The 27,994-nt window shown below is 40.5% G+C and overlaps 1 protein-coding gene across 1 annotated transcript; it reads left to right on the top strand.

The window, feature by feature from the left end:
- The first annotated feature begins 366 nt into the window (after positions 1–366).
- LOC123309228 (interferon regulatory factor 2-binding protein 1) lies at positions 367–27,991 on the top strand. The gene is made up of 4 exons (XM_044892216.1): positions 367–1,424; positions 24,790–25,050; positions 26,097–26,389; positions 26,468–27,991. The coding sequence occupies exons 1-4, from the start codon at positions 605–607 to the stop codon at positions 26,591–26,593; spliced, it is 1,500 nt and encodes a 499-aa protein (XP_044748151.1). The 5' UTR covers positions 367–604; the 3' UTR covers positions 26,594–27,991.
- Positions 27,992–27,994: the final 3 nt, after the last annotated feature.

A 27,994-nucleotide genomic window follows, 5' to 3' on the forward strand; every position in this document is an offset into this window, starting at 1 on the left:
ATGTGTTACATAGGGAAAGGTCAGTGTCTCCTATCGGACAGATGTTGATGAAACTCACAATAAATTAGGTAAAATCAAGGAAAACAAAGAAAATCAACGGACTATTCTACGGATAGGATGATTTATCTGTATGTCCAGGAGTTTTTCCACAATTTTTATTGTCTTGGTCCGAGGGAAAACGGTCGAGAAGCGGCAACTCGCGAAAAATGTAAACACTGGAACACGGGCAGACCAGAAGGGTACGCAAAACCCAATTGCACCGACCGCGCAGTGACGTAGCGTACCGCATCCATTGGTCGCTCCGACCTCGTGACGTCACCCAGTGTAATGATTGCCAGCTCGTTTTCCCCCTCCCCTGCACCTCGTTACACCGTCCTACACTTACACAGACACACACGCATACACACAGAGCTCTGCACCGCGCTCCGAAACGGCCAGCGTATAGAGAAGAGAGGTTAGAATCGAACCAGCAGCGCAGAGAGTCAGAGTCGAAACGAAACCTGACAGTCAGTCAGTATTGAACGTCCGCGCGGCCCGGTTATTATGGTGTAGTGTCCGCGACCCGAGCCGAGTTTTATTGAACTGTTGATTCGAATCCGAAAAGATGTCGGTCATGCAGATGCAGCAGGCCAAGAGGCAGCACTGCTACCTATGCGACTTGCCGCGTATGCCGTGGGCGATGGTGCACGATTTCAGCGAGGCCGTGTGTCGGGGATGTGTGAATTACGAGGGTGCCGACAGGATCGAGATCGTCCTGGAGACGGCCAGGCAGATGAAGAGGGCCCACGGGTTCCAGGAGCAGGCACGCCCTTCGCACGCCGCCAAACCGCACAGGAGTACGGGCCACGAGCACCAGAACGGCGAGGTTGTGGGTGCCGCCAGTCGCCAACCTTCCGGACATCATTCGACTAATTATAATCTCCACCATTCGCGGTCGGGAATGCTTGCCGAATACCAAACCGTCAGCGCTCCGCCGCCGAGAAATGCCGCTCTGCCGAGGCCCACGCAGCTTGAGGCGACACCGGAACACGAAGCCCTCGTGGGGCGTACGACTGTTCGCCTTCCCGTCGCTGCCCACCTCACAGCCCATCACCCCATATCTCACCATCACGCCTCCAACGGCAGGCCCAGCTCCATACCGCAGCAAGGGTTGAAACGCGGTCTGTCCACGGCGGAAGATGACGATCATCATCACCACGCGCCTGGTCACCACGCCAACGGCGAGATGGTCAACCCTTCCAAGAGGATGATGTCGGTGGAGGAGCACAGCAATGCCGTCAGGCCGCCTCTGACCAGGGGTGAGTCCTTACCGGCGGTCTCCATAGCTCAGAGTTTTGTCGTTTCTACGGATAGGAGTTTCAAGCAGGAGAAACATCCCCTGAGAACTGCTTCCTTCGACACGGCTACTGCCTTCAAAAACAGCGGTGAGTTTTTAGTAGTGGAGTAGACTCATTTGGTGGTATCAGACTGCGTCGTCAAGTTAGTACGAGGAAGAAGGGAATATTTGGTCTCTTTAAACCTCCCATTTACTCTTGAAGACTCAAGGCAGGAATGAATAGAAGATATAGTAATTGTTTTGATCAAAAGCTTCAAGAGCTTCCAGGAGAAAAGAAGAATCGAATTAATGTAGAACTCGTCTTCAGAAAAGTATATAGAAATTCCTTAGAACAAATGATATATTACATACAATCGGCTGATCTATCAAAAAAGGTCATATGGGGGTTTAGAGTCTCCTATAATTCCCCATTTTCTAGGCCTTGCCTACTGCCAGATTTATCATTTTTTTCTTGAAGCTCGGTAGATTCAATTTTGAAGATGAATGACTTCTCTTATTATCATGAATGGCGTGAGTAACGAAAGAGTGGCCCTGTGAGGTTTCTTTCTTTTGGTCCCTATCTAAAGGGTGCTTAGAGAAGATGCAGAAGGTGATTCCTTGTCCGAAAACATAAATACTTCGTGGAGAAACAAGGGTCAAATATACTGCCCTTTTTAGACACCGGAAGTCAAAATGGGAGTTTTCCTCATGTTTTGTTCATCAAAATGAAAGGGCAAGATATAGTCATCAAAATGTTCGATGAGTTGATGATTTTTTATAACTCATAAATGTAAAACTGAGGTTCTTAGGGGACACCATCCCTAAAACTACTCGAACCTTTCGCAAGATGAAAATTTGCAGCTTGGAGTGGTTGTCAAAAATGTTACTTTTTGGTCTGGAGCTCTGAAAACCCAACCGCTTCTAAAAAAAGCGGTCAGAATAGTAGAAAACCCTTTTAAACAGTTTGGATTTTCTTAGAGTAGTACGTTATGAACAGTAGGTGGGTGATTTGATTTTTTGTTCGGAGAAAAAAGTTTAATAAAATAAAGGAATTACCGAGATACACCTAATGAAGAAATTATTTTGTCGCTTGCATAAATGCTCCCCATAGAAGGTTAATGTACTTCAATTCTGAAGAAGTTTATGACGAACTTTCATGAAACAACGATCAAGATCTCTGAATAGCTCTCGGAGAGATCATTTCAAGGTCGGATAAAATGATAAAACCTTTGTTATTTTACGTTATTTCTTTTTGAACCTCGTGAGGTTGTGCTGTTACTCTATCTTGTTGCGCTTAGTTGTTTTTCATTTAATTCCACATGCTGTAGACCTATATCCTGATGCGTTAGGTCTAGTGACTCACACATATCTATTTTGGGAAAAAAAAAACGTCTGCTTCACAATTCGTTTTCAATACAAAGAATAGTATTTCCTCAATTAATATTCATCAGTTATTTTAATTTAACGGTCATCGATACGTATCGAGAATGAATTTTTTTGGAATAGAATATGCATAAATGCGAATATGGAAAAGTTATTAGATCAACTTTTTCGGAACAGCGAACAAACTTTATGAGAAAACCATTTTATGGAATACTTAAAACGTATCGCAAGTGATGAAAAACGTCACGAATAAGAATATATTGATTGATTTTAGTTATGAGTGACGCTGATTTTCCTTGATCATCTTTTTTCGAATTGTCTTTCATTAATGGGAAATGTCATAATACTGAAAATTGTTGTGTTGAGCTTATCGAGGTTTGGACTCTTCAAGTAATATGGTCGAATTCTGAGTTAATCAGTGAATGAATGAAACCAATAGGCTTATCGCTAGGCGATCCGTTGATTAATGTTATTTTGATACTGGTTATGGAGTAGTTAGTGACTAAGAACTGAGCCATACGCGTTGTTCTGATGCAACATCTGTTACTGCTATTATTCCACGACCCTTCCAACTTTTTGGACTATGTCAGTAATACCCTTGAGGAGGGAGGAAACTATTGATTTACTATGATTAAGCTCAGTAATTGATGGAATTCAAAGGTTTCACTATATTGCTGCAATCAGTCGTGTAATTTGATTGGAAAATACGAACTGCCCCGTCGACTATTTCTTCTCAGAAATGCATAGTCATGTCGAATTGGATTATTCGAACCCTTTCGCAGCTCCTTCGTGTTCCCACGTGTCCATTTCTATTCTGGAATCTGGAGTAACCTTCAGACATTCCCAATGACGAAACGCATGTTGTCAAACGACGTTCCGATTCGTTTCCAATAACGATCAGAGGTGGCGCGGTTCCCCCAAACACCAGCATATGGTATCTGGCTGCGTCACCTCTACTTGTCCGTCTGTGTGACGTCACCGGGCGAGACGAGGTTCTTGTAATCGGATGCGGAACGAATCCGAAACCGAGCTTTCACAAGCGGATGCTTCGGGTTCTTGTTTATGTTGCATAGAGGCAATTTATAAATTGCCCGATTCGAGGTCCCCGAACCCAAAGAGTTACCCGCGTACCTAATCTCTCTCGTTTTATGACGTAATGGCATCGTTTTTACGGACGCCACTTTCTACCGGATTATCCGGTCCGGAGAGTGAACAGTTAGAAAGTTAGCCTTTTCGTGCGTCATCACGCTAGGATGGTCCTCCGGTTCGGGTACGGGTTATTAGGACCGGTTCTCCTATTGACCTAGTTTCTGAAAGGCCCTTGTTTGGGTGCCATCCGTCGAAATTTATCATTTTGTGGCTCGGTTACCGTTTGTATACCTGAGGGTCTCAAAGGGTAAAGTTAGGATCGATTACAGCTATGATAACAACACCTACTGCCCCACAGAAGTTGAGGGAGTTTATCTGAATGGTTTCCTTGATGCTCGTTCGATAACTTTTTCAGTTTCTTGCCGTTTTAGTCTTTGAGAATTTTAGCTATCAGCTATTGTTTGCACATGATCATTATAAAACCAAAGGGGGCAACAATATTCAGCAGCCAAAGCTAGGGCTGCCGTTCGAAGAGTAGTTGCATCAGCACCCCATGAAGTACCAGCTAGTTTATGCAAGATATTTTACCTAGTTTTCAACTCCAGACGCAAATTCTCCTAATGCGCTTTGAAATTCAGCGAGGAATCCAGCTCAACTCCTAGATATTTTGGATTAAAGTTATGCTCAAAAAAAAAAAATACCGAAGACTAAGCTCAATTGAGTATATTTTTGATGATTATTCAAATGGAAACACGAAACCTCGGTTTTATTTGGGTTTGGTTGTAAACGCCACTCGAAAAAGTAATTCCACATAATTTCTAAGACCCGTTTGCACCAAACGCACTTAGTGTTAAGTGTCCCTTAAAATGAACCCTAAACTTAAATTACGTTGCACCAACTGTTAAGTGACATTTAAATGTAAGCGCTCCTGTAATGACCACTCAGGGATTCTAACCTAAAATGATTTGTTGAACTCATAAACTGCCTGCAGAACTGCTGTGGTTTTTCTAATAACGTCAAGTACCTTTTATTTGACAATCCATTTCATTATCAATAATAATTCTAATTCAGCAAGAAAAAGTTGTCACTCTTTGATAATAATATAATAGTTTACTTGACATTGACTGACAGGACAATAAAGTTAGTTAATGAAATGACAACGATCATCGGCAATCGGCCAACCAATGAAAAGGCTTTATTGGACTAGAATTAAGTTGCACCATAATAAAAAACTGAAATATCACTAGATATCAAAACTTAAGGGCTCCTGACTTAAAATTCTGTTGAGCCGCAGTCGTGCAACTGGCAATAAAATTAAGCGTCCATTAACTTTAAACTACGCTCAGTTAAGTACTCATTTTAAGGGGGATTGGTGCAAACGGGCCCAAGTCTGTAGATAGATTATTTTCTGCACTGGCGTAGCCAGGGGGGGGGTTTTGGGGGTTCAAACCCCCCCCCGAAATAATATAGTTACATAATATTAGTTTCAAGAAGTCTCAATTTATATGTCAAAATCAGAAAAATTTCATTTCAACCCCCCCCCCCCCGAAACTCAACCCTGGCTACGCCTATGATTTTCTGTACATTTGAATATCAAACCATCCTTCCATACTGTGTCATATGCTGTAGGTGAGTCCACAAATGCTGTTCCTGTTTTTAGTTCATCGTTGAAACCTGATAGCACCAATTATTATTTTTCCTTGATCCTCAAAGCGTCTTCTAGAGTCGATTCTATCCTTGAAGAAATTAGCCTCTCTGAAATTTTGAAAGGACCACTCAATCTACTAATGGGTTGATAACTACTAGGACCAGAAGAATCCTTTCCACGTTTTGAAATTCCTATGACTTACGCCTTTGGGAACAACATTGCCAGTGTTTGGAATGTTATTATAAAAAGATAACAACCAAGACAAGGCCTTTTTGCTTAAATGCTTGATGATATTGACTGTACAATAACCTTGAGGCTTCTCAGGGAAACTGGAAGATCAGGTCTGCCTATATCGGAATTTTTCAACATAATTGATGAAGATCTTTCAGCTCTTTCCTTGTCAGATACTGTAAGAACCAAGAGATGGTCAGCTATTGGTATGGGAGTTTCATGTCTTTCTTCAAAAGTCACTCAGTTTATTGAAGCAATCACTTTTTTGCATTATCAAGTACATGATTGGTTTTTCTCTAGCCTAATAGCCATCTGCATCACGACGACAAAGCCTGTCAAACTTGTTCTTCCCTCTCAGTCAAAAACATCATTGTTGGTTATCTTATTCTACGCGAAAAGGTCTTGTTTGGTCATGGTTTTCACAGACGTCTTGACGCATTTCGAACCAGATATGGTCCTTAGCTGGGACCGACCACGGAATCCTGCATGCAGAAAAATGCCGTCAAAGCGGTTTGTGAAAGCTGCCCCGTGACGTTACCAGAGTCGGCCCGTGGAACAGGTTGAATTAAATGGCGATAATAACCGGTCGGTCCAGTTAAGAGACTCTGCACCAGACGGCGTAGTGACTGCGCTCCGTCGTAACAGCGAAGAAACTTGGGCGTTTGTTGTCGGTTGCACATGCACGTTGCACCGCGGATTTATTTTTAGTCTTCGCAAAGGTCAGCGGGGGCAATGGAATGCACAAGGTTCCCATCAGATTAGGAGAAAGAGTATCGAAGAGAGAGCGTATGGTGTCTGCGCGCCTTCGATGGAATTGTTTTTGTACATCTTGGTGCGACGCTGAATCGGGATTTACTCGAGCGTCGTGAAGACCTAGTGGATTTTGAAGATTAGATGGTAGGAAGAACAAAAGGTTCTATGATGATTGCACTTCCTGTGCTGGGGAAAGCGTCAGAGTAAGATACTGATATGCCCTACGTGTCACTGATAATACACTCATCTTAATCTGACAGTTTGCGTGGTGGGTCTGGCCGTACGGAAGAGTTGGAAATGGTAAAAACGACGCTCATTTCTGAGTAGCCACGGTTGGGAGGAAGATCTGGACCTGGAGATTCGACAGTTTTGGTTCAGTTGAGTTTTGGTCTTGTTTTATCTTGCCCATTCTACTCGAAGTATAATGAGAAGTGGAAATATCAGGGCATGCAGTAGAAATTTAAAGTTCTGAAGCCATTCCAGCAATAAGTTGCTTGGTTGCAATTTTAGTGTCGATTTTAGTGACTAACGCTACTGGCCTTTTTGGAATTTTACTGAAGGAACTAGCAGATGATGATAAAGTCGTTTTGATAGAAATTCTTGCTCTTTTGGATGCTAAAATTGTTGAAAAGTGCTAATGTCGAGAGATCCAGTTGGTTTATAAAAATTCATACCAACGAACCGACCACGTGCTGAACTCGTCTAACAATTTGACCTTGAATTCTTCATTTTGGCCAATAATCTTAGGTATTCGGCAAAAAAAATTAGGAGAAAGAGTATCGAAGAGAGAGCGTATGGTGTCTGCGCGCCTTCGATGGAATTGTTTTTGTACATCTTGGTGCATTGGGACACTCTGATATGATTTAGTTATCTGCAACACTCAGCGTCGTGGAGACCTAGTGGATTTTGAAGATTAGATGGTAGGAAGAAAAAAAGGTTCTATGATGATTGCACTTCCTGTGGTGGGGAAAGCGTCCGCAAAGGTTTGAAGATGTAAACAAATCTAGAGTGTCAGAGTAAGATACTGATATGCCCTACGTGTCACTGATAATACACTCATCTTAATCTGACAGTTTGCGTGGTGGGTCTGGCCGTACGGAAGAGTTGTAAATGGTAAAAACGTAATTTTTTCGAACGTGTCAGATTTTCAGAGGCTATGTTAATTGGACCCAAAGCAAGCTACTTTTCAAGAGACTGACAATTTGGACGTGACGCAAGGTCACAGCGGTCCTTTGGAAATGCAAAAATAATCGTTACTGGTACATCGAGCGTGTCAGATTTTCATACAGATGGTTAATCTCGGTGTTCCAGACGTGATGACCCATTAACTTGACACTAAAGAGTGTGAGGTTTTCTTAATCTGACTGTTTGAAGATGATAACAATGCATTTTTTCAAATATCTCCCTTCCTGTACCTCTTATCGTTTTTGTTTTCATTATGGAAGTTGTAGATGATGAAATTCTATATAACTTTTGTCTGAAGCAATTTTTCATACTCCTAACCTAACCTAACCTAACCGGAGCTAGAGGGTTATGTGAGCGAGGGTTCTTAGGCATACATGCGAAAACGTTTGAACTTGGAAAAAATTGCTTCGGACGAAATTTGTAGAAAATGTTAGGCTCTACAACTTTCATAATTAATGCAAAAACAATTCGAAACCCAAGAGAGGAGATACTTCGAAAAACCTGATTTTTGGCCCATTTTTATCGATCGGCTAGCTCTAACTGTCAGATTATACATATTCTTTCCGTTTTTCTTGAATCATTGGCTTCAAAATAAAAAAAGCCGGTGTTACATGATTCGACAAGGGCTTTCTAAGGGTAGACACAGTCCGAAACCGATCTTGTGTTGGAGTAGTAGATCTTGGGCGTTCACTTATCGGTCTTTCGATCACGTTTCCAGTTTCCCTCAGCTTTTAACCCGTAACAGATTGACATTAAACTTGCAATGCAATTGGCTAAAGTTATTACCCGGTTGAAAGATCTCGAAGATGCTGCACTGAGTTCAAAGGTCACGGCGCGATGCCCAACCCATCTAGCCGTCAGCTTGTTTACCGTTGGATGACACCCATACGAAAGCATTTTTATATCGTCGCCATAAAAAAAACGATAATGATGTTATCATAGCCCCGAGGCACGTCATATCTAGAGGCCTTACGAAGGATGAATTACCAGATAGCGGTTTGACTAGTTGACCGGCTGACTTTCTCGAAAAAGATGAGATCACCCCTGTTACGTAAGGTCAGATTGTTTATCTTGACGCTCGTTTCTGAGTAGCCCCGGTTGGGAGGAAGATCTGGACCTGGAGATTCGACAGTTTTGGTTCAGTTGAGTTTTGGTCTTGTTTTATCTTGCCCATTCTGCTCGAAGTATAATGAGAAGTGGAAATATCAGGGCCTGTAGTAGAAATTTAAAGTTCTGAAGCCATTCCAGCAATAAGTTGCTTGGTTGCAATTTTAGTGTCTAACGCTACTGGCCTTTTTGGAATTTTACTGAAGGAACTAGCAGATGATGATAAAGTCGTTTTGATAGAAATTCTTGCACTTTTGGATGCTAAAATTGTTGAAATTGTGCTGATGTCGAGAGATCCAGTTGGTTTATGAAAATTCATACCAACAAACCGACCACGTGCTGAACTCGTCTAACAATTTGACCTTGAATTCTTCATTTTGGCCAATAATCTTAGGATTCGGCAAAATCTTTTTGGGTCTCTGTCAACATGATTGGGTTTATGGGGGTTCTAATTCAACTAACCAGACTTCCTCTTGACAGCTTCGTTTATTCCTTCAATTTCGATTTTGTCCCTGCCCGCGGCCAGTTTCAATAACTGTAGAAAACAACCATGATATAACGATCTAAGTTATACGACCTATTGTTGTGCGTGCCTCGAAATGAGCAATCAAAGTTTTACGATCAGAAAATCGGTCCTGCCGCGGAGAAAAGGTCCTAAAACAATGGTTAGCGAGTCAATCCACTTTATTATTCGGTTTATTGGCATACCGAGGTTTATCGACGGGAATGAATTCGCCATAATACCGACGGATTCATTGCTCATTTGTTTTTGTTTTTCATTAAAAATCTCAAGGTTTCAGACGTGAATTTCGAATGGGAAATGTGACGACCGGATCTGTTGCTATGTTGAAATATCTGCGAGATGGTATTTACGTCGCAGCTACTATTAGATTTGTCCGTACATACGTAGTAAGTTTAACTTTGTTCCGCCATTCATTGAGCGAATGCCTTTATCATTTGTTATCGTCGAATACATACATAAATCTGAATGCTGAAACGCAAGAACACTAATTTTGACTCATGATTTTCTTTCAATAAACGACCGCTTTTGAAAGGATAGTATTTCAAACTGGCAAAGGTTCAGAAAAAATTGTAGCTCAAAAGATGTTGAATCAATAGGATAAGACTTTATTTGATTCGAAACGGACATTTTTGATCTTTGCTTTCTCAGGCTTCAGTCATGATATGAAAATGAATGGAGAAGATGGAAACAATTTGTTGTTGTTGCAAATGCTAATTCAGTTCGAATCGACAAAGAAGTATAGCGATGAAATATTCACGACAAGTGTCAAAATATGATAGAATATCGGCTACATCTGTCGGATACTTATAATATAAGAAGACTAATGGTACAACCTCTCCTTATACCACGGATTTTTCAAAAATTTCACGAACGTCAAGGATCCAAGTACGACTAACGGTCAGAGCACACGTCCTCGCTCACCGACCAGTTCAGACAGCCTCTCCTGTAACTGACCATCGCCCGCTCTGATGTCTGCAGCTCTGGCTTCGATCCTTCGCGAAGAACCTCGGCGAAATCCATTTATAACTGGATTTCGAACGAGTCGACCTGCAGGAATGTTACCACCGTCACGTGGTGGCCTTTGTCGTGACTGTTCGCGAATAAAAATAAAGGATAAAACAAGTTCGTTTTTCTGCAACAGATGTAGGTAGCGTGAGAACGTGACTCTCGTTCAAGGCTACGCGATGGCTGTTGGCGCGTCACCGTCTTCAGCGTTACCGGTGCTGGAGACTACAATTCGATTCCGGCCTAGACGTGCTTGGTTTAGCCTGTAGTGTTTTAGTACAAGCTGTACAGAGACACTCGTCGATTTGGCTGTAGTAGAATTTTATTCATAGGGTTGAGTCACTTGGGACGTGGTATACCCCCTATCAGAGCTATTTCTATAACTGCGTCATCTACACCTTGCCCCCTAGCTCCAGAGTTCTGGAGCTGACCTTCCAAAAATTTCCAAAAAAGTTGGGTTCAGTTAAAACTTCCTCAATAACGAACGGTTGCGCCGAGATGAGTGAACTTCTCAGATGTATTACTAGAAGAGTTGCTCTTTTAGAAGATGTATCATATTTAGATCTACGATAATTATCCTGGAAGAAAAACTTCTTGAAAGCTGACCTTCGAAAAATTCCCCAAAAGTTGGGTTCAGTTAAAACTTCCTCAAGACCGAACGGTTGCGCCGTAGCGGTAGCGGTAGCTCTTTTAGTTTTTAGTATGTATCACGTTTAAATCTACTATGGTTCTTCTGATAGATACCTAACTAGAAGTTGCAAAATGGACACGTTGAAAATTTGATTTTCTGGTAAACAGTGTAAGATATCCGAAAGTTTGGTGAGCAAATATGGGTTTTCGAACACGCTGAATCTATTGCGAACAATTTCGAGAGCCCTACTCCCTTCTTTCAGATTTTCATCTTGGAAATGGCATTTTTCAAAAATTGCAATTTTCAATCCGCGATATCTCCTGTTATATTCTTCTGATCGAATTGGGATTTCCGGTTATATAATCAGCGTTGCCTAGGCACAATAACCCGATTTCGAAAATCTCGATTTTTTGGGTCAAAAATGAGCAAGGGGTTAGACCCCCCTAAAATGACCTATTTGCTACTCTGTCTGTAAATCAGAATGTTCCATTACTATCCTAGGATATGCAGTGCATAGAATTTGTTCCTAAGATTCTGGAAAACCAAACAGTTGATGCTACAATAGAGAATTGCGCTCCAGAGAGCTCTTCGAAGTCAACTCGAAAATGAAAAGTGGAAAAACACAAAAAATTATTTTTTCCTAAACAGGGCCAGATATTTGAAATTTGTGTATGAAAATATAGGTTTTCGAACACGCTGAATCTATTGCGGGTATTTTCGGGAGCCTATCTCCCTTCGTTCAGATTTTCACCTTGGAAATGGCATTTTTCCAAAAATTGCAATTTTCAATCTGCGATATCTCCTGTTATATTCGTCTGATCCAATTGGGATTTCCGGTTATATAATCAGCGTTGCCTAGGCTTCCACCCTAGCACAAAAACTCGATTTCGAAAATCTCGATTTTTTGGGTCAAAAATGAGCAAGGGGTTAGACCCCCCTAAAATGACCTATTTGCTACTCTGTCGGAAAATCAGGATGTTCCATTACTATCCTAGGATATGGAGTACATAGAACTTGTTTTGAAGATTCTGGAAAACCAAACAGTTGATGCTTCAATAGAGAATTGCGCCCCAGAGAGCTCTTCAAAGTCAACTCGAAAATGAAAAGTGGAAAAACAAAAAATATTATTTTCTCCTAAACAGAGCCAGATATTTGAAATTTTGGTATGAAAGTATAGGTTGTCGAACACGCTGAATCTATTGCGAGTATTTTCGGGAGCCTATCTCCCTTCGTTTAGATTTTCATCTTGGAAATGGCATTTTTCCAAAAATTGCAATTTTCAATCTGCGATATCTCCTGTTATATTCGTCTGATCCAATTGAGATTTCCGGTTATATAATCAGCGTTGTCTAGGCTTCCATCCTAGCACAAAAACTCGATTTCGAAAATCTCGATTTTTTGGGTCAAAAATGAGCAAGGGGTTAGACCCCCCTAAAATGACCTATTTGCTACTCTGTCGGAAAATCAGGATGTTCCATTACTATCCTAGGATATGGAGTACATAGAACTTGTTTTGAAGATTCTGGAAAACCAAACAGTTGATGTTTCAATAGAGAATTGCGCCCCAGAGAGCTCTTCGAAGTCAACTCGAAAATGGAAAGTGGAAAAACAAAAAAAAATATTTTTTCCTAAACAGGGCCAGATATTTGAAATTTTGGTATGAAAATATAGGTTTCCGAACACGCTGAATCTAGTGCGAGCATTTTCGGAAGCCTATCTCCCTTCGTTTAGATTTTCATCTTGCAAATGGCATTTTTTCAAAAATTGCAATTTTCAATCTGCGATATCTCCTGTTATATTCGTCTGATCCAATTGGGATTTCCGGTTATATAATCAGCGTTGTCTAGGCTTCCATCCTAGCACAAAAACTCGATTTCGAAAATCTCGATTTTTTGGGTCAAAAATGAGCAAGGGGTTAGACCCCCCTAAAATGACCAATTTGCTACTCTGTCTGAAAATCAGGATGTTCCATTACTATCCTAGGATATGCAGTGCATAGAACTTGTTTTGAAGATTCTGGAAAACCAAACAGTTGATGTTTCAATAGAGAATTGCGCCCCAGAGAGCTCTTCGAAGTCAACTCGAAAATGGAAAGTGGAAAAACAAAAAAAAATATTTTTTCCTAAACAGGGCCAGATATTTGAAATTTTGGTATGAAAATATAGGTTTCCGAACACGCTGAATCTAGTGCGAGCATTTTCGGAAGCCTATCTCCCTTCGTTTAGATTTTCATCTTGCAAATGGCATTTTTTCAAAAATTGCAATTTTCAATCTGCGATATCTCCTGTTATGTTCGTCTGATCCAATTGGGATTTCCGGTTATATAATCAGCGTTGTCTAGGCTTCCATCCTAGCACAAAAACTCGATTTCGAAAATCTCGATTTTTTGGGTCAAAAATGAGCAAGGGGTTAGACCCCCCTAAAATGACCTATTTGCTACTCTGTCGGAAAATCAGGATGTTCCATTACTATCCTAGGATATGGAGTACATAGAACTTGTTTTGAAGATTCTGGAAAACCAAACAGTTGATGCTTCAATAGAGAATTGCGCCCCAGAGAGCTCTTCAAAGTCAACTCGAAAATGAAAAGTAGAAAAACAAAAAATATTATTTTCTCCTAAACAGAGCCAGATATTTGAAATTTTGGTATGAAAGTATAGGTTGTCGAACACGCTGAATCTATTGCGATCATTTTCGGGAGCCTATCTCCCTTCGTTTAGATTTTCATCTTCGAAATAGCATTTTTTCAAAAATTGTAGATTTCAATCTGCGATATCTCCTGTTATATTCGTCTGATCCAATTGGGATCACCGGTTCTATAATCAGCATTGCCTAGGCTTCCACCTTAGCACAAAAACTCGATTTCGAAAATCTCGATTTTTTGGGTCAAAAATGAGCAAGGGGTTAGACCCCCCTAAAATGACATATTTGCTACTCTGTCTGAAAATCAGGATGTTCCATTACTATCCTAGGATATGCAGTGCATAGAATTTGTTCCGAAGATTCTGGAAAACCAAACAGTTGATGCTACAATAGACAATTGCGCTCCAGAGAGCTCTTCGGAGTCAACTCGAAAATGAAAAGTGGAAAAACAAAAAATATTATTTTCTCCTAAACAGAGCCAGATATTTGAAATTTTGGTATGAAAATATAGGTTTCCGAACACGCTGAATCTAGTGCGAGCATTTTCGGAAGCCTATCTCCCTTCGTTTAGATTTTCATCTTGCAAATGGCATTTTTTCAAAAATTGCAATTTTCAATCTGCGATATCTCCTGTTATATTCGTCTGATCCAATTGGGATTTCCGGTTATATAATCAGCGTTGTCTAGGCTTCCATCCTAGCACAAAAACTCGATTTCGAAAATCTCGATTTTTTGGGTCAAAAATGAGCAAGGGGTTAGACCCCCCTAAAATGACCAATTTGCTACTCTGTCTGAAAATCAGGATGTTCCATTACTATCCTAGGATATGCAGTGCATAGAACTTGTTTTGAAGATTCTGGAAAACCAAACAGTTGATGTTTCAATAGAGAATTGCGCCCCAGAGAGCTCTTCGAAGTCAACTCGAAAATGGAAAGTGGAAAAACAAAAAAAAATATTATTTTCTCCTAAACAGAGCCAGATATTTGAAATTTTGGTATGAAAATATAGGTTTCCGAACACGCTGAATCTAGTGCGAGCATTTTCGGAAGCCTATCTCCCTTCGTTTAGATTTTCATCTTGCAAATGGCATTTTTTCAAAAATTGCAATTTTCAATCTGCGATATCTCCTGTTATGTTCGTCTGATCCAATTGGGATTTCCGGTTATATAATCAGCGTTGTCTAGGCTTCCATCCTAGCACAAAAACTCGATTTCGAAAATCTCGATTTTTTGGGTCAAAAATGAGCAAGGGGTTAGACCCCCCTAAAATGACCTATTTGCTACTCTGTCGGAAAATCAGGATGTTCCATTACTATCCTAGGATATGGAGTACATAGAACTTGTTTTGAAGATTCTGGAAAACCAAACAGTTGATGCTTCAATAGAGAATTGCGCCCCAGAGAGCTCTTCAAAGTCAACTCGAAAATGAAAAGTAGAAAAACAAAAAATATTATTTTCTCCTAAACAGAGCCAGATATTTGAAATTTTGGTATGAAAGTATAGGTTGTCGAACACGCTGAATCTATTGCGATCATTTTCGGGAGCCTATCTCCCTTCGTTTAGATTTTCATCTTCGAAATAGCATTTTTTCAAAAATTGTAGATTTCAATCTGCGATATCTCCTGTTATATTCGTCTGATCCAATTGGGATCACCGGTTCTATAATCAGCATTGCCTAGGCTTCCACCTTAGCACAAAAACTCGATTTCGAAAATCTCGATTTTTTGGGTCAAAAATGAGCAAGGGGTTAGACCCCCCTAAAATGACATATTTGCTACTCTGTCTGAAAATCAGGATGTTCCATTACTATCCTAGGATATGCAGTGCATAGAATTTGTTCCGAAGATTCTGGAAAACCAAACAGTTGATGCTACAATAGACAATTGCGCTCCAGAGAGCTCTTCGGAGTCAACTCGAAAATGAAAAGTGGAAAAACAAAAAATATTATTTTCTCCTAAACAGAGCCAGATATTTGAAATTTTGGTATGAAAATATAGGTTTCCGAACACGCTGAATCTAGTGCGAGCATTTTCGGAAGCCTATCTCCCTTCGTTTAGATTTTCATCTTGCAAATGGCATTTTTTCAAAAATTGCAATTTTCAATCTGCGATATCTCCTGTTATATTCGTCTGATCCAATTGGGATTTCCGGTTATATAATCAGCGTTGTCTAGGCTTCCATCCTAGCACAAAAACTCGATTTCGAAAATCTCGATTTTTTGGGTCAAAAATGAGCAAGGGGTTAGACCCCCCTAAAATGACCAATTTGCTACTCTGTCTGAAAATCAGGATGTTCCATTACTATCCTAGGATATGCAGTGCATAGAATTTGTTCCGAAGATTCTGGAAAACCAAACAGTTGATGCTACAATAGAGAATTGCGCTCCAGAGAGCTCTTCGGAGTCAACTCGAAAATGAAAAGTGGAAAAACAAAAAATATTATTTTCTCCTAAACAGAGCCAGATATTTGAAATTTTGGTATGAAAATATAGGTTTCGGAACACGCTGAATCTAGTGCGAGCATTTTCGGAAGCCGATCTCGCTTCGTTTAGATTTTCATCTTGGAAATGGCATTTTTCAAAAATTGCAATTTTCAATCCGCTATATCTCCTGTTATATTCGTCTGATCCAATTGGGATTTCCGGTTATATAATCAGCGTTGCCTAGGCTTCCACCCTAGCACAAAAACTCGATTTCGAAAATCTCGATTTTTTGGGTCAAAAATGAGCAAGGGGTTAGACCCCCCTAAAATGACCTATTTGCTACTCTGTCGGAAAATCAGGACGTTCTTTTACTGTCTTAGGATATGGAGTGCATAGAATTTGTTCCGAAGATTCTAGAAAACCAAACAGTTGATGATTCAATAGAGAATTGCACTCCAGAGAGCTCTTCGAAGTCAACTCGAAAATGAAAAGTGGAAAAACAAAAAAAATTGTTTTCTCCTAAACTGTGCAAAATATTTGAAATTTTGGTATGAAAATATGGGTTTTCGAATACGCCGAATCTATTGCGAGTAATTTCGAAAGCCTATCTCCCTTCGTTCAGATTTTCATCCAGAAAATGGAATTTTTCAAAAATTGCGAATTTCACTTGAGAATTCGTTAAGATCGAACGGTTACGCCGAGATGGGTGAACTTCTTAAATTTATTACTAGAAGTATTGCTCTATCAGAATATGTATCACTATTAGATTCACGATAATTATCCTGGAAGAAAAACTACTCGCAAGCTGACCTTCGAAAAATTCCAAAAAGTTGGGTTCAGTTAAAAGTTCCTCAAGACCGAACGGTTGCGCCGAGGTGGATGAAACTTCGAAATCCATCACAAGAAGAGTAACACTTTTCGAATATGTATCGCATCTAGATCTCCCCGAATAAATCAGTTATTTTCGGTAGACACTGAACTTTCCAGCCGTTTGTTACCTTGGCCAACTTGAATATTGTTTACCTCTTCGTGGACTCTGGGAATAGAACCGGTGGAAAAAATTCGCCAATGCTCTCAGCCCACTCCAACTAGCGCATTCTTACGTAATTGAAACGATAGCGGTATTTATTTATATCCACTGACCAAACCGAACCGAACGAAATATCAATATTGACGTGAGCGCTAGCTGTAAAACCACTAAACGATGAATAAACATTAGGCCGTGCCCACACGTCCATTTGCATTCCGGCCGAGCTTGATAATTCTTCGGTTTCTGATGTATGCGAGAACCGCCAATTTTCGATTATAACGGATTTGATGGGCGTTAAAAAATTGGTAGGCCTTTCAACCGAACCCTTCTCTTGTCTCACTCAAGCAGCCCAAACATACACTTGTAATGTCGAATAGTAATCTCCGGTTATTGTTCTACCCTTATCCAAAAAATCAATCATGATTACTCCATGGCAATCCCAAAAAACTGAAGCAAGAACTTTTCCAGCAGATTTTTGGACACAAACTTCTTAGGTCTTGGAGAACCAGAGTGTCGCCATTCCATCGATTGTTGCTTTGTTTCTGGATCGTAGAAATGTACCCAAGTCTCATCCATAATAACAATTCGGTTTAAGAAGTCTACATCGTTTTCAAATCGAGCACAGATCGAACGCGATGCTTCTACCCTTGCACGATTTTGTTCAACATTCAAACATTTGGGGATCCATTTTGAAGCAATTTTTTCCATGTCCAAATTGACGTGAACTATATGATGAACGCGGTCATATGAAATATTCCGTTTTAGTCCAATTCGACGGTCTGATAAAATCATGTCTGAACTTCATGGATATTTTCGGGGACTGACACAGAAACTGGCCTTCCCGATAGGTCATCATCCTCAATGGAAAATTTACCTCTTTTGAAGCTTGCAGTCCAATTTTTCACGGTCGCAGCATACAAAGGACATTGATCACCAAGGGTATTAATCATATCTTCGTAAGTCTGCTTACCTCTTAACCCTTTTAAATACAAACAACTGCAACATAATGGTATGTCAACTATCTTCATTCAAATAATGAAAGCGATATTCTTCAGTTTACACCGCCAGATAGCGCAAGAATTTTGCACAACCCTATATCGGCATTGGCAGTTTCTTCCTAACAGCGTGGGACGGAATCGAATGCCCCAATTACAAGATTCTCTACGAATGTGGTCCACGGAAATCTTCCCATCAACGTTCACGGTTTCAGAAATGTAGGTCATCTTTTTCCCAGGCCCCGCATGTTTTTCTTCAATCTGACACCACTACCCCACATCCTGTGTTTTCTTAATATGGGTATCAGGTTCTACCCGCCAAATAGAACAGAACAAAAGTCTGGCCAATTTATTCTACCTTATGCAGTCTTGTCTACCTGCCCAGCTCCCCTGAGACAGCTGTGTCCGGAATAATTCAGCTGTTCTTAGGGAAATGTGTGAGAAATAATGGTTATGAATAATAATAAACGGAACGGTATCATCCGGCACCTGTATTCATTTTTTTATCCTGAAGAGAGGGTGTATTCGAACTGTTTCGTATAAAATTTTTCACTATATTCTGACAGTTCACGCCACGATTCTAATTTTCTAATTCTTTATTTGGGGGACAAGTAGCTTTAAGTCAGTTCAGCGCCTGTTCGGGTGACCCCTCTACTCATGAATTTGACAATGAAAGAAGGAGAAATATGATAAGTAAAACTTAATTGAATAACTCAATTCCTTCTCCACATATACAGGGTGAGTCTTGGACTCAAACAAATATTTTAACAGTAGATTCTTGAGGTCAAAAGAAACACTTTTACTTCTTAACATTTCTTCCGATTACGCCTAGAAAAAAAGATATAGCCACTTTGAATTTTCATAATGAGCTATGCCACTTTTAGAAAGACAAAATTCCCTTAAAAATCACAAGCTAAATCTATGACACTACTCATACGTGGATCTTTTAAACAGTCAAAGACTCAACTTGTACATGCGGCTGAATCCAACGTTTTGCACTTCTGGGGATAAATTCTATAATGGCGAACATTATATAATCTAGAAGTGCCACCGTGTGTTGCCTTCCTAAGGTTTCCTTGTATAGCTGTTTATAACTGTAATAAATTCGATATAAAGCAGTTCGACCGTCATTTTCTTATCGCAACGTCGATACCAACATTTCCCTCGCTTGCCAGAATATTCCGTAATCAGCGTAATACGTAATGGACGTGTCAATGTTTTTCTTTGTTATTCGGACCGGAACTGACCACAGATGACAATGCTGTGTTTCTGTAGGATGAGCTGATACGGAACCAACACAAAAAATATTTGTTCTCATTACTTTGGATACGTTTTGTTCAATAATCTGATAATTTTATGTGAACCAGCTTGTTTCATCAAAGTATCTATTCCAATTATCCTATTTTTGTTCAGTCGAGCTTGGACTGTAGTGGGTTGCCTACAGAGTATTCAGAGGCCAACATAATAATGATTGCGAAGAGAGATAGACGATTACAATTTTGATGTAGGGTGAATTTCCGCCATTGTGAGAATCATGTGTGCCAAAATTGGCTGAAAGAATCATCAGCGAGGTTCCCTCAGCCTGTTTCTTCCACATTCACACAATGCACACTGTTCTACTTTGAAATTGAAAGAGGCACCAAGGATATATACAGATGGGTGCGCCATCTATCACCAGGTAGACGTATTTGCTAACCATAATCCCCAAAAATGGGATGGAGAGTCTCCATATCTGTCTACTCCTAGCAACAATGAGTGAAGAAGGATGTGAGACACGATGAGGTCCAGAAGAAAGGTCTTTTTCGTGGCATACGAAGAGAATAGTCTAAGACTATACTTTGGAGTCGTCAATTTACTGCTGATGTGCTTTGAGAATGGCCTGCTCTTGGGTATACTTGTGTTTCATTCCGAAACTGGCTGATGCAATCATCATTAGTTGCCTAAGCCAGTTCGTACTTTATACGCTTACAAACGCTCATCTGCCTAAGCATCTGACTAAACTGTGTTCGTTGGAAGACCATGTGATACAATTGAGGGATATACAGACGGATGCGCCACCTATCGCCAGGTAGATGGATGCGCCAACTAGGACGCCCTTGGCTTCCGTAGATACCTGTCGAAAGGATACGACTGCCTTTAGATTCAGAGTTGTCACATGGTGAATATTCAACTGTATGAAATCAGATAGCGAGCAGAGAAACGGCAACAGCTCACTCATGGCAAACATGGCCTAGACATCCGCAAGTTGGAGAAAACTCTGCTTGTGGTAGATATCTCTGATACATCTGTAGTTGCTGGAAGGGTATGATTGCCTCGAGAATGAGAGACGTCACAAGGTGAACATTCAACTGTATGAAATCAGATAGTGAGCTGAGAAACATCAACAGCTCGCTCATGGCCAACATGGCCTAGACATCCGCAAGTTGGAGAAGAATCTGCTTGTGGTAGATATCTCTGATACGTCTGTAATAGCTGAAAGGGTATGATTGCCCCGAGATTGAGAGTCGTCACTTGGTGAATGTTCAACTGTATGAAATCAGATGGTGAGCTCATGGCCAACATGGCCTAGACATCCGTAAGTTGGGGAAGAATCTGCTTGTGGTAGATATCTCTGATACGTCTGTACTAGCTTGGTGGAAAGACCACCTCCGGATCTACGATCGTTCAGCTCGCCGCGAATGTAGGCAGACCGAATCAATGAACTAGCCTTCTCCTCTTCCATGCCCCACATATCCCGTCAACGCTCCACGGCACAGCCGCGATTACGCTATATGGAATACCGCTCGTTTTTCGCAAACAACACAAACAACGTCCCTCGCCTCGCTCATAGTTGCCAGACCGGTTATATACGCGGAACACGGCGGGGGGGGGGGGAGGGGGCTATTGGGAAGCACAATGTCAGAGCTCCGTTTCCAATCCAACGTATACGTGCTTACTCACGTGACCCGCTTTTACGTCGCATGACGTAAATGTCGTGACAGATTTAAGTGCTGGGTTCCTTCGGACGTCTTCGTGCAAGATCGATAAACGGGTAGCAGACACGGAGATGTCTGAGAGGTTATGTGTCTGATCGATCCGCTGGATGATTTGTAGTCTGGCTGATTACATAATGGTCGGGATTTATTGGATCTGAAGAGGTTGGATTATTTGTTATCGCATAGACTCATCGGGGAGGCTGTATGGTTGTAGCTTGGTCCAACCAAGGTGAGCTCTGGGATGTCCCTGAAGGTCTTATGGGTGATTGATCTACCTCAACATGAAACCCTTTGGCTCATTGAGCTTCCTTGAAGGTTCACCTGTTGGTGCATGATGCATCTCTAAGAGTAGATCTGCTGGCTAGTTGATCTACCTAAATGGCTCGAACTACACTGCTCGAAAATCTAAGTGGATCTTTGAGGGAAAAGTAACTTCTTGTGCTTGAATCAAATTTTCATCATTGCTGTACATACCATGTGGAGAGACGTATTACACACACGCAAAATATGGTACTCATGACTCTTAATGGTTTAATAGCCCGTTTCTGCGATAATGGGCTATTAGAATCCATCTGGTGATCTGTAGTATCAATTGAGAATCATTTGCCACGATCTGTTTAGAATACCGCTTAGAAATGAGTGGTTTTAACCGAATGTATTGGCCTGCTGCCTCTCCAAAACAAAATTGTATTGAACATCTGGTCTGGTCTGCAACGTCACAGCAATTACACAGTGTACCTGACCCACTGCAAATTTACAACAACTCGCCAATGCTTGGATGGACGTTTGCTAAAACATTCCTCAAACTTTCATTAATAACCTCAGTCACACTATGCAGAATGGAGTAGGTGCACTATTGAGAGCTAGAAGAGGCCTTACCCTATAAAAATTTGATTTCAAGGTGTTTGTAATAGACAAAACCTTTTCTACTGTTGTCGCTCTGAAGTAGTATTGCTTACAGTTGCCCATCAGGCAGGTAAAACTTATGTAGACACTATGCCTACCTAAGACTTAGGCAGATAGGTCCACTTTTGTGGCAAATCCGGCAGCTTACTGTTGCATTTATGTCAGGTGTCTCAGGTAGCTAATCTTCCTTTAATATTTGCTTATTAGCTCAACATTACCTCATAAATTAAATGGTTGATTCAGTGGTCTACCTAGGGGTCAGATCCTCTGGGGTCTTCACCAACGCTAGTTTATTTCAGTCATAAAGATTTCTTGTTTTGATGTAACGTCTAAGCAAAGATCCTTACGATTGTTTGTTTTCACGGATTTATCTGATTTTCTGGTGATTCCATGGGGAAGATTTTGTACAAATTCTTAAGATTCGGCAGAGCATTCACATTTTCCTCGGGTTAGGAGGTCAATGTATTCCGTGGAGGATGATCGAGTACAATAGGCTCGTTATTTCCATCCGGACTAGTATGGATTTTCCCTGCGTGTATTTTTAAAACGACGCCAGCACCGGAAATGGCGTCAACTTGGAGTCGCGCATGCCGCTTGGTCCCGTCGGAGAGAACAGCCGGCCGCTATCGACCTGCAACGTGGAAAGTTGGTTATCGGAGGTTCGGGATCGTATAACGAAAAAAATATGTGGAACAGCCCTCGAAGAACGGAAATAGGCAAAGCTTGAAGATGAGAACTGCGGTTTTTCACCCTTCATCGTCAAAAATTGATGAGGGGATAATTCTAAATATTTCCGCCTATGATGAGGAAAGGATGATCCTTTATCAACTACTATTATACAGGGTGATTCAACGGGTTATACCGGAAACAGCCTAGTACTGATTTGATGGCAAATTCAACAGTATGCCTTCACCTTGGGTGAGAAGCCAACGGTTTATGAGTTGTCGAGAAAGACAGAAAGAATTTCCTGGAATTATTGTGTGAATCTTTTATTTCTGGGCGTTGAAAGTATGCAATAATATACATTAAGCGTAATATTTGCTTGGAAAGAAGTCAAAACTATAAATCGACGATGGGTATTTCTACACAACAGATACGCAGTTTCACCTAGACCTTCGATGCATAATTTTAATAGTTATCGTAACACCGATTATTTCCTCGTCATAAATTACAACGGATTATTTTCGCAGTTATATCAACAAGGTCATAACGCGCATAAAATCGTAATTTCCTGAAATTTTTCACTTTCCGGACAAAACAATACTTATGTTTACATATATTTCTCCTTACTGTTTAAATTTCTATCGAATCGAACCTGACTACCTTACGGTGAGTTTATGCAGAGTCACTAAGAATTAGTATTAGTGTAGTTTCGAGAAGAATATTCAATGAATGAAAACGCCTCGGTGGCATTTTTCCAAGGGAATAGATCAAATGTGGTCTTGGAATATCCTGATGGGATATTATTAAAATTCTCGTTACAGTTTTCCGGTGTACCTTCGTCGATGGAATAATCAATTAACGCCAGTTATCGTGCTCCTACGTCATAATATACTCGTCATAATTAAATTTTCTCTTTCAATCAAGAGTTTCCAGCTCACAGAGGCGCCAAATGAACGTTCAGGCATTTATCTATGTACACGCCGACTAAGCAGAATACAAATGAGCATTCTAGCTGAGCAAGGGACATCGATATCGATATTATACTATGGTGATATCGGTTTATGTTGATGATGTATCGAAAGTTAGAATTCGGCGAACCCTGCATGTTGTACAGGGTGTCCCAGATGCGATGTCCACTGAGACGATTTCGGAAACTAAGGCAGCCAATGCAATGCTTTCTTTCAACGTGTAATACAAAACGTCGACGTTCGTTTAGCATATCCCTAACCTGCTGTTTACCCACAACAGGTATAAAAATTATTTACTATGCAAAACGTAGCACTCGGTCATCGATTTGTTGAATAAACCGATGAATCATCAGACTTCGAGCTATATTCAACATTTCGACGGCTTTGCGAGCGTTGAAAAATAACGATTATCGAACTATCCTTCCATACACAAGAAGGTTAACAATAAACGAAACGTTCGCGAAAAAATCACGTTTCCATAGGGTATTCTGCATGACTTTCGGCAAGGATATCTGTACGATGTGTCACGTAGAACGGAGATACTGTTTAACTTTAGACTTAACACCTCTTTAAGCGGTTGACTTTAATGGGTCTAATGTTATCTCAATTGCCCGTAACACGTGACGTTTACCAATGACATAAGCGGGACCTTGTTATCGTTATCACGCTGTCATTAACGAATGTCCAGACGGAGGCTTTTCACGTCTGTAACCAAAATAGAAAACACTTTTATCGGCCCGTTTTTGTTGATAAACCGAAATAAAACGACTGCCACTCCCTGGTTACGAAGTGGCCTGTATTCAATAGCTTAGCTGGACTATAAAGATTGTCCTACCACTGAGGAATGAATAATAACCACATTTTCATAGAAAATTTATAAAAACCACTCGAAATCACGAAAATATTAACCTAATCAACACTTTTGTACCTCTCAGCATTCCTGTCGAAGCTGCACCTAAATTACCTGTACAGGTTAACGTCAGTTTGACAAGCACATAGGGGTGGGTAGTTGCACAGCCTTCTATAGACGGCTGTGGTAGTACCGATTGGACTGATAGAGCGAAGGACAGTGTTTTTGGTCTAGGTATTCATGAAATTCATTTCATTATGGCTTTTCAAGGCAACTCGTCTTGTACAGATGCATCCCTTGGCCTAGTTACTAGTAACAATAATTTTATCAGGTGTTAATTGAGACAAACCGTGTCACATATATGATTTTTCCTGTCTGAAACACCAAATGAATAGCTACTTTTAACAAATAATAACATACATCGAACGAATTCGAATGCGAATCTCAAACCTTCCAATGTAATTTCCAGTGCCAGTATCAGTAGCGAACTCTAATAGTTCTGGATCGCCCCTCACAAACAGGACCGGCTCACCGCCAGAGGCTATCACTGCCGGCTCTACGCAGCAGGCGCAGACCAACACAGGATCGGGACAGAGCCCAATGGCCGCCCTGATGTCCGTTGCCGACAATCTACCCCCAGGCAGTCCGAGATCTGCCGGAGGTAGTCCCCCGACAAACGCCCTTCCTAGATCTGCCAGCAGGGGATCTCAGCATTCGCCAAACTCAACAGGTAAGGACGACAAACACTTTGTATTTGCACTTAAACTGCTCGTCAAATGCTGAGGATATTGATGTTTGCCAAGTTTTTATCAGTTAAAATCATTTTTTTCCATGTGTGTCAAAACTGCACTTTCAAATCATTTTCTTTTGAGTCTGTAATTTGTGTTGAATAAGATTGAGGGGTTCTACTCAGTTAAAAATCGAATTTTATCCGATAACAATGCTAACTGAGCCCTGGGGCTGCTTTCTGGCTTTGCGAATACAAGTGGAAGTGGCCAATTCATTCAAGGTCAGCCAGAATGTCATATTTAGTACACTGTCAATGTACTCTGCCTCTGAAACTGTTTGTGAGACCCTGAAATGGTAGACCACGATCTACAATGCCATTGGAAAACCGTTTTTAACTCAGCTCTTGCTGAACGGCAAGACTTCAACTTTGAGATGCCATAGGTACTTTAATTTCCCTCAGCATACTCAGAAGACATCTGCATTGCCCAAGTATGGTTCGGTGTGGAGTTATTGAACGCAGTATTTCTAAAATTTCACGCAGCTATTGACGACTATTCAGTTTTTCTGGATGATAATGCACTGCCACATAGATCTCACCTTGTGATAAGTACTAGAGAAAATCAGGGTATTCAACATCTAGTTTTACCTCCTTAAGATCAGCTGACCAATGGAGGAGGCTTGTGAACAAATACAAAAAGTCCTTGATGACCACATTCCAAAGCCAGAAAAGCTTTAACACCTTTGAGATCTCTCATCATAACTTTGGCAACAAATTGGACAGAATTTTCTCAATAATTTTCAGAAATTCAGTTTTTCAAATATTGTCTTGTACTTTGGATGCATAATTTCTTCGAAATCGATTCATTATCCTCAACTTTTGACGTTTTGAACAACAGATATGATTCCTGAGCGAAAAGAAGTTGAACAATTTGAATCCTCATTGTAAATTTCTTACTGAAAAACTCCACTAGATGTTTTCTCTTCGATGTGAGGATTTTTTTTTGTGACGGTATCATTTTGACACTAAAGAGGGTTTCTTTTTTTTAGCTGGCTCTTCCAGTGGACGCAGGTCGTCTGGTTCACGACATGTCTCGTCCACAACCGTCACCTCGACAGAAGCAGGTGCAGGGTCAATGGGGGGATCGGGGGTAGACTCTCTGACTGGAAATTCGGACACAAACGCTCCGCCAACATCTCAGACCACTGCGATTTTAAAATGTACCTTGTGCCAGGAAAGGCTAGAAGATACGCACTTTGTACAGTGTCCTTCGGTACCCCATCACAAGTTCTGCTTCCCCTGCAGCAGGGAAAGCATCAAGAGGCAGGGCGCAGGAGCTGAAGTGAGTAACAACTTGAATAGAATTGACAAATACAAAAAAATAAAAGTAGTTCAAAACTTATATAAATTTTCTTTTCAGGTTTACTGCCCTAGCGGGGAGAAATGCCCCCTGGCCAATTCGAACGTGCCCTGGGCGTTCATGCAGGGTGAAATAGCGACAATCCTCGGGGAGGAATACAAAGTCAAGAAAGAGAGGGATACTTAATACATCCTGTACCGGAAGAAATGGAAAAATTTTTGACAGACTTCCTGGAAGTCTGGTTGAGTCTCACAAGTTCATGGAGATGATTGTTGAAAAAAAAAATAGCGAAATTTTGGGGAAGAGATAATCAGTTGGGAAATCCGAGAGAAATGAAAACAGGCTGTGTCAAATTTAGTGGGTAGGGACAGAGGATGTCCACGATGTATAAAAACCACCGAATTCAAAGGCTTATATCGCCGAAAATATGTAGATAATAAAAATTATTGTGATCCTTATAGATTCTGAGCGCTTGTCTCCGATTCGATTTTCGAGAATTTCCTCCCTCATTTTATAATTTATATCCTTTGTATATTGGAGTTTTTTGTAAATATTGTATATACATATAGATTGAATCTAAAATATACTTTAACTCCCTCCCTGCATACATGATTTACAAGTATTCTATAAGCATCTTTATTGAACACCCACGACTGGTATGAATCTTTTGTATTTTTGTGTCATTCGCCAGTTGTGTTTTAATGAAGAATTTTTTCATCCATTCAAGGCCTATGTTGAGCTGTATATACCTGGTATATTCTACTGCTTTTCCAATGTAAACGCAAGTTTTAGTTGTAAGTTGGCTGTACACCCCACCGCAAAGTTTGAATTTGTTGGGTTCATATTTTATTCGAATCCTCGCAGTGAAAAATTATGGAGCGGAGTAAAATAGTATCTTTATTCGTTGTTATGAAAAAATTGTGAACGGTTTGTAGTTTTTCTTTGTGTGGGGGGCATGCCATTGTCTTAATCATTTCTGATTGTGGAAAATTAACTAGTCAAATATGTGGAGCATCAACTTCACTCAAAGGAACTCCAAAACTCGCTGGTATATTGTAAGAATGAATTAAGAAGTAATTTTTCCTCAAGTGCAGTTTTCAACAAGTTTTTTTACATTTTACGCCACCAAGTCCGAATCGCAGTGAAGTATTTGTCCAATGAAAGGAAGAAAATAGAAGGTTCCAAACTGTTGAATCTACCTTTTTAGAGAGATTTATTCAATTTTTCCGATGAAAAAATTTTTTAGATTGGGTATCGTTATTTCACTCTACCGAAACTCTCAATATGCCGATGGCGGTCTTTTGCTTGCCAGAGGATCGTTGACGCTGTGTTTCTTCAATTTTTTCACGTGAAGAATCTCCTCAGTTGTTACAGGGAAAATTGTATCATATAATTTAGATTGCAAGGGCCCTTACATTTAAAATATTTGTAATTTGTGCGTATCGGCACAAATGTTTTGAGTATTGACTATGCCAATTTATTGTAAATGTTGGTTGTTTTATCGAAAGACAACTGAAATGTTATCGTTTGATGCTTGTACAATCTATGCTATTAGTTGATGTCAATAAAGATATTCAGTGTCAATGA

This window comes from Coccinella septempunctata, chromosome 3 (genome assembly GCF_907165205.1).
Source record: "Coccinella septempunctata chromosome 3, icCocSept1.1, whole genome shotgun sequence".
Lineage (NCBI taxonomy): Eukaryota > Metazoa > Arthropoda > Insecta > Coleoptera > Coccinellidae > Coccinella > Coccinella septempunctata.

Bases quoted from the DNA above. Each gene is read 5' to 3' on its own strand.
- LOC123309228 (XM_044892216.1), top strand. From the start codon at position 605: ATGTCGGTCATGCAGATGCAGCAGGCCAAGAGGCAGCACTGCTACCTA. The intron at 25,051-26,096 runs GTAAGGACGACA...TCTTTTTTTTAG, and splicing joins GCATTCGCCAAACTCAACAG to CTGGCTCTTCCAGTGGACGC. The intron at 26,390-26,467 runs GTGAGTAACAAC...TTTTCTTTTCAG, and splicing joins GGCAGGGCGCAGGAGCTGAA to GTTTACTGCCCTAGCGGGGA.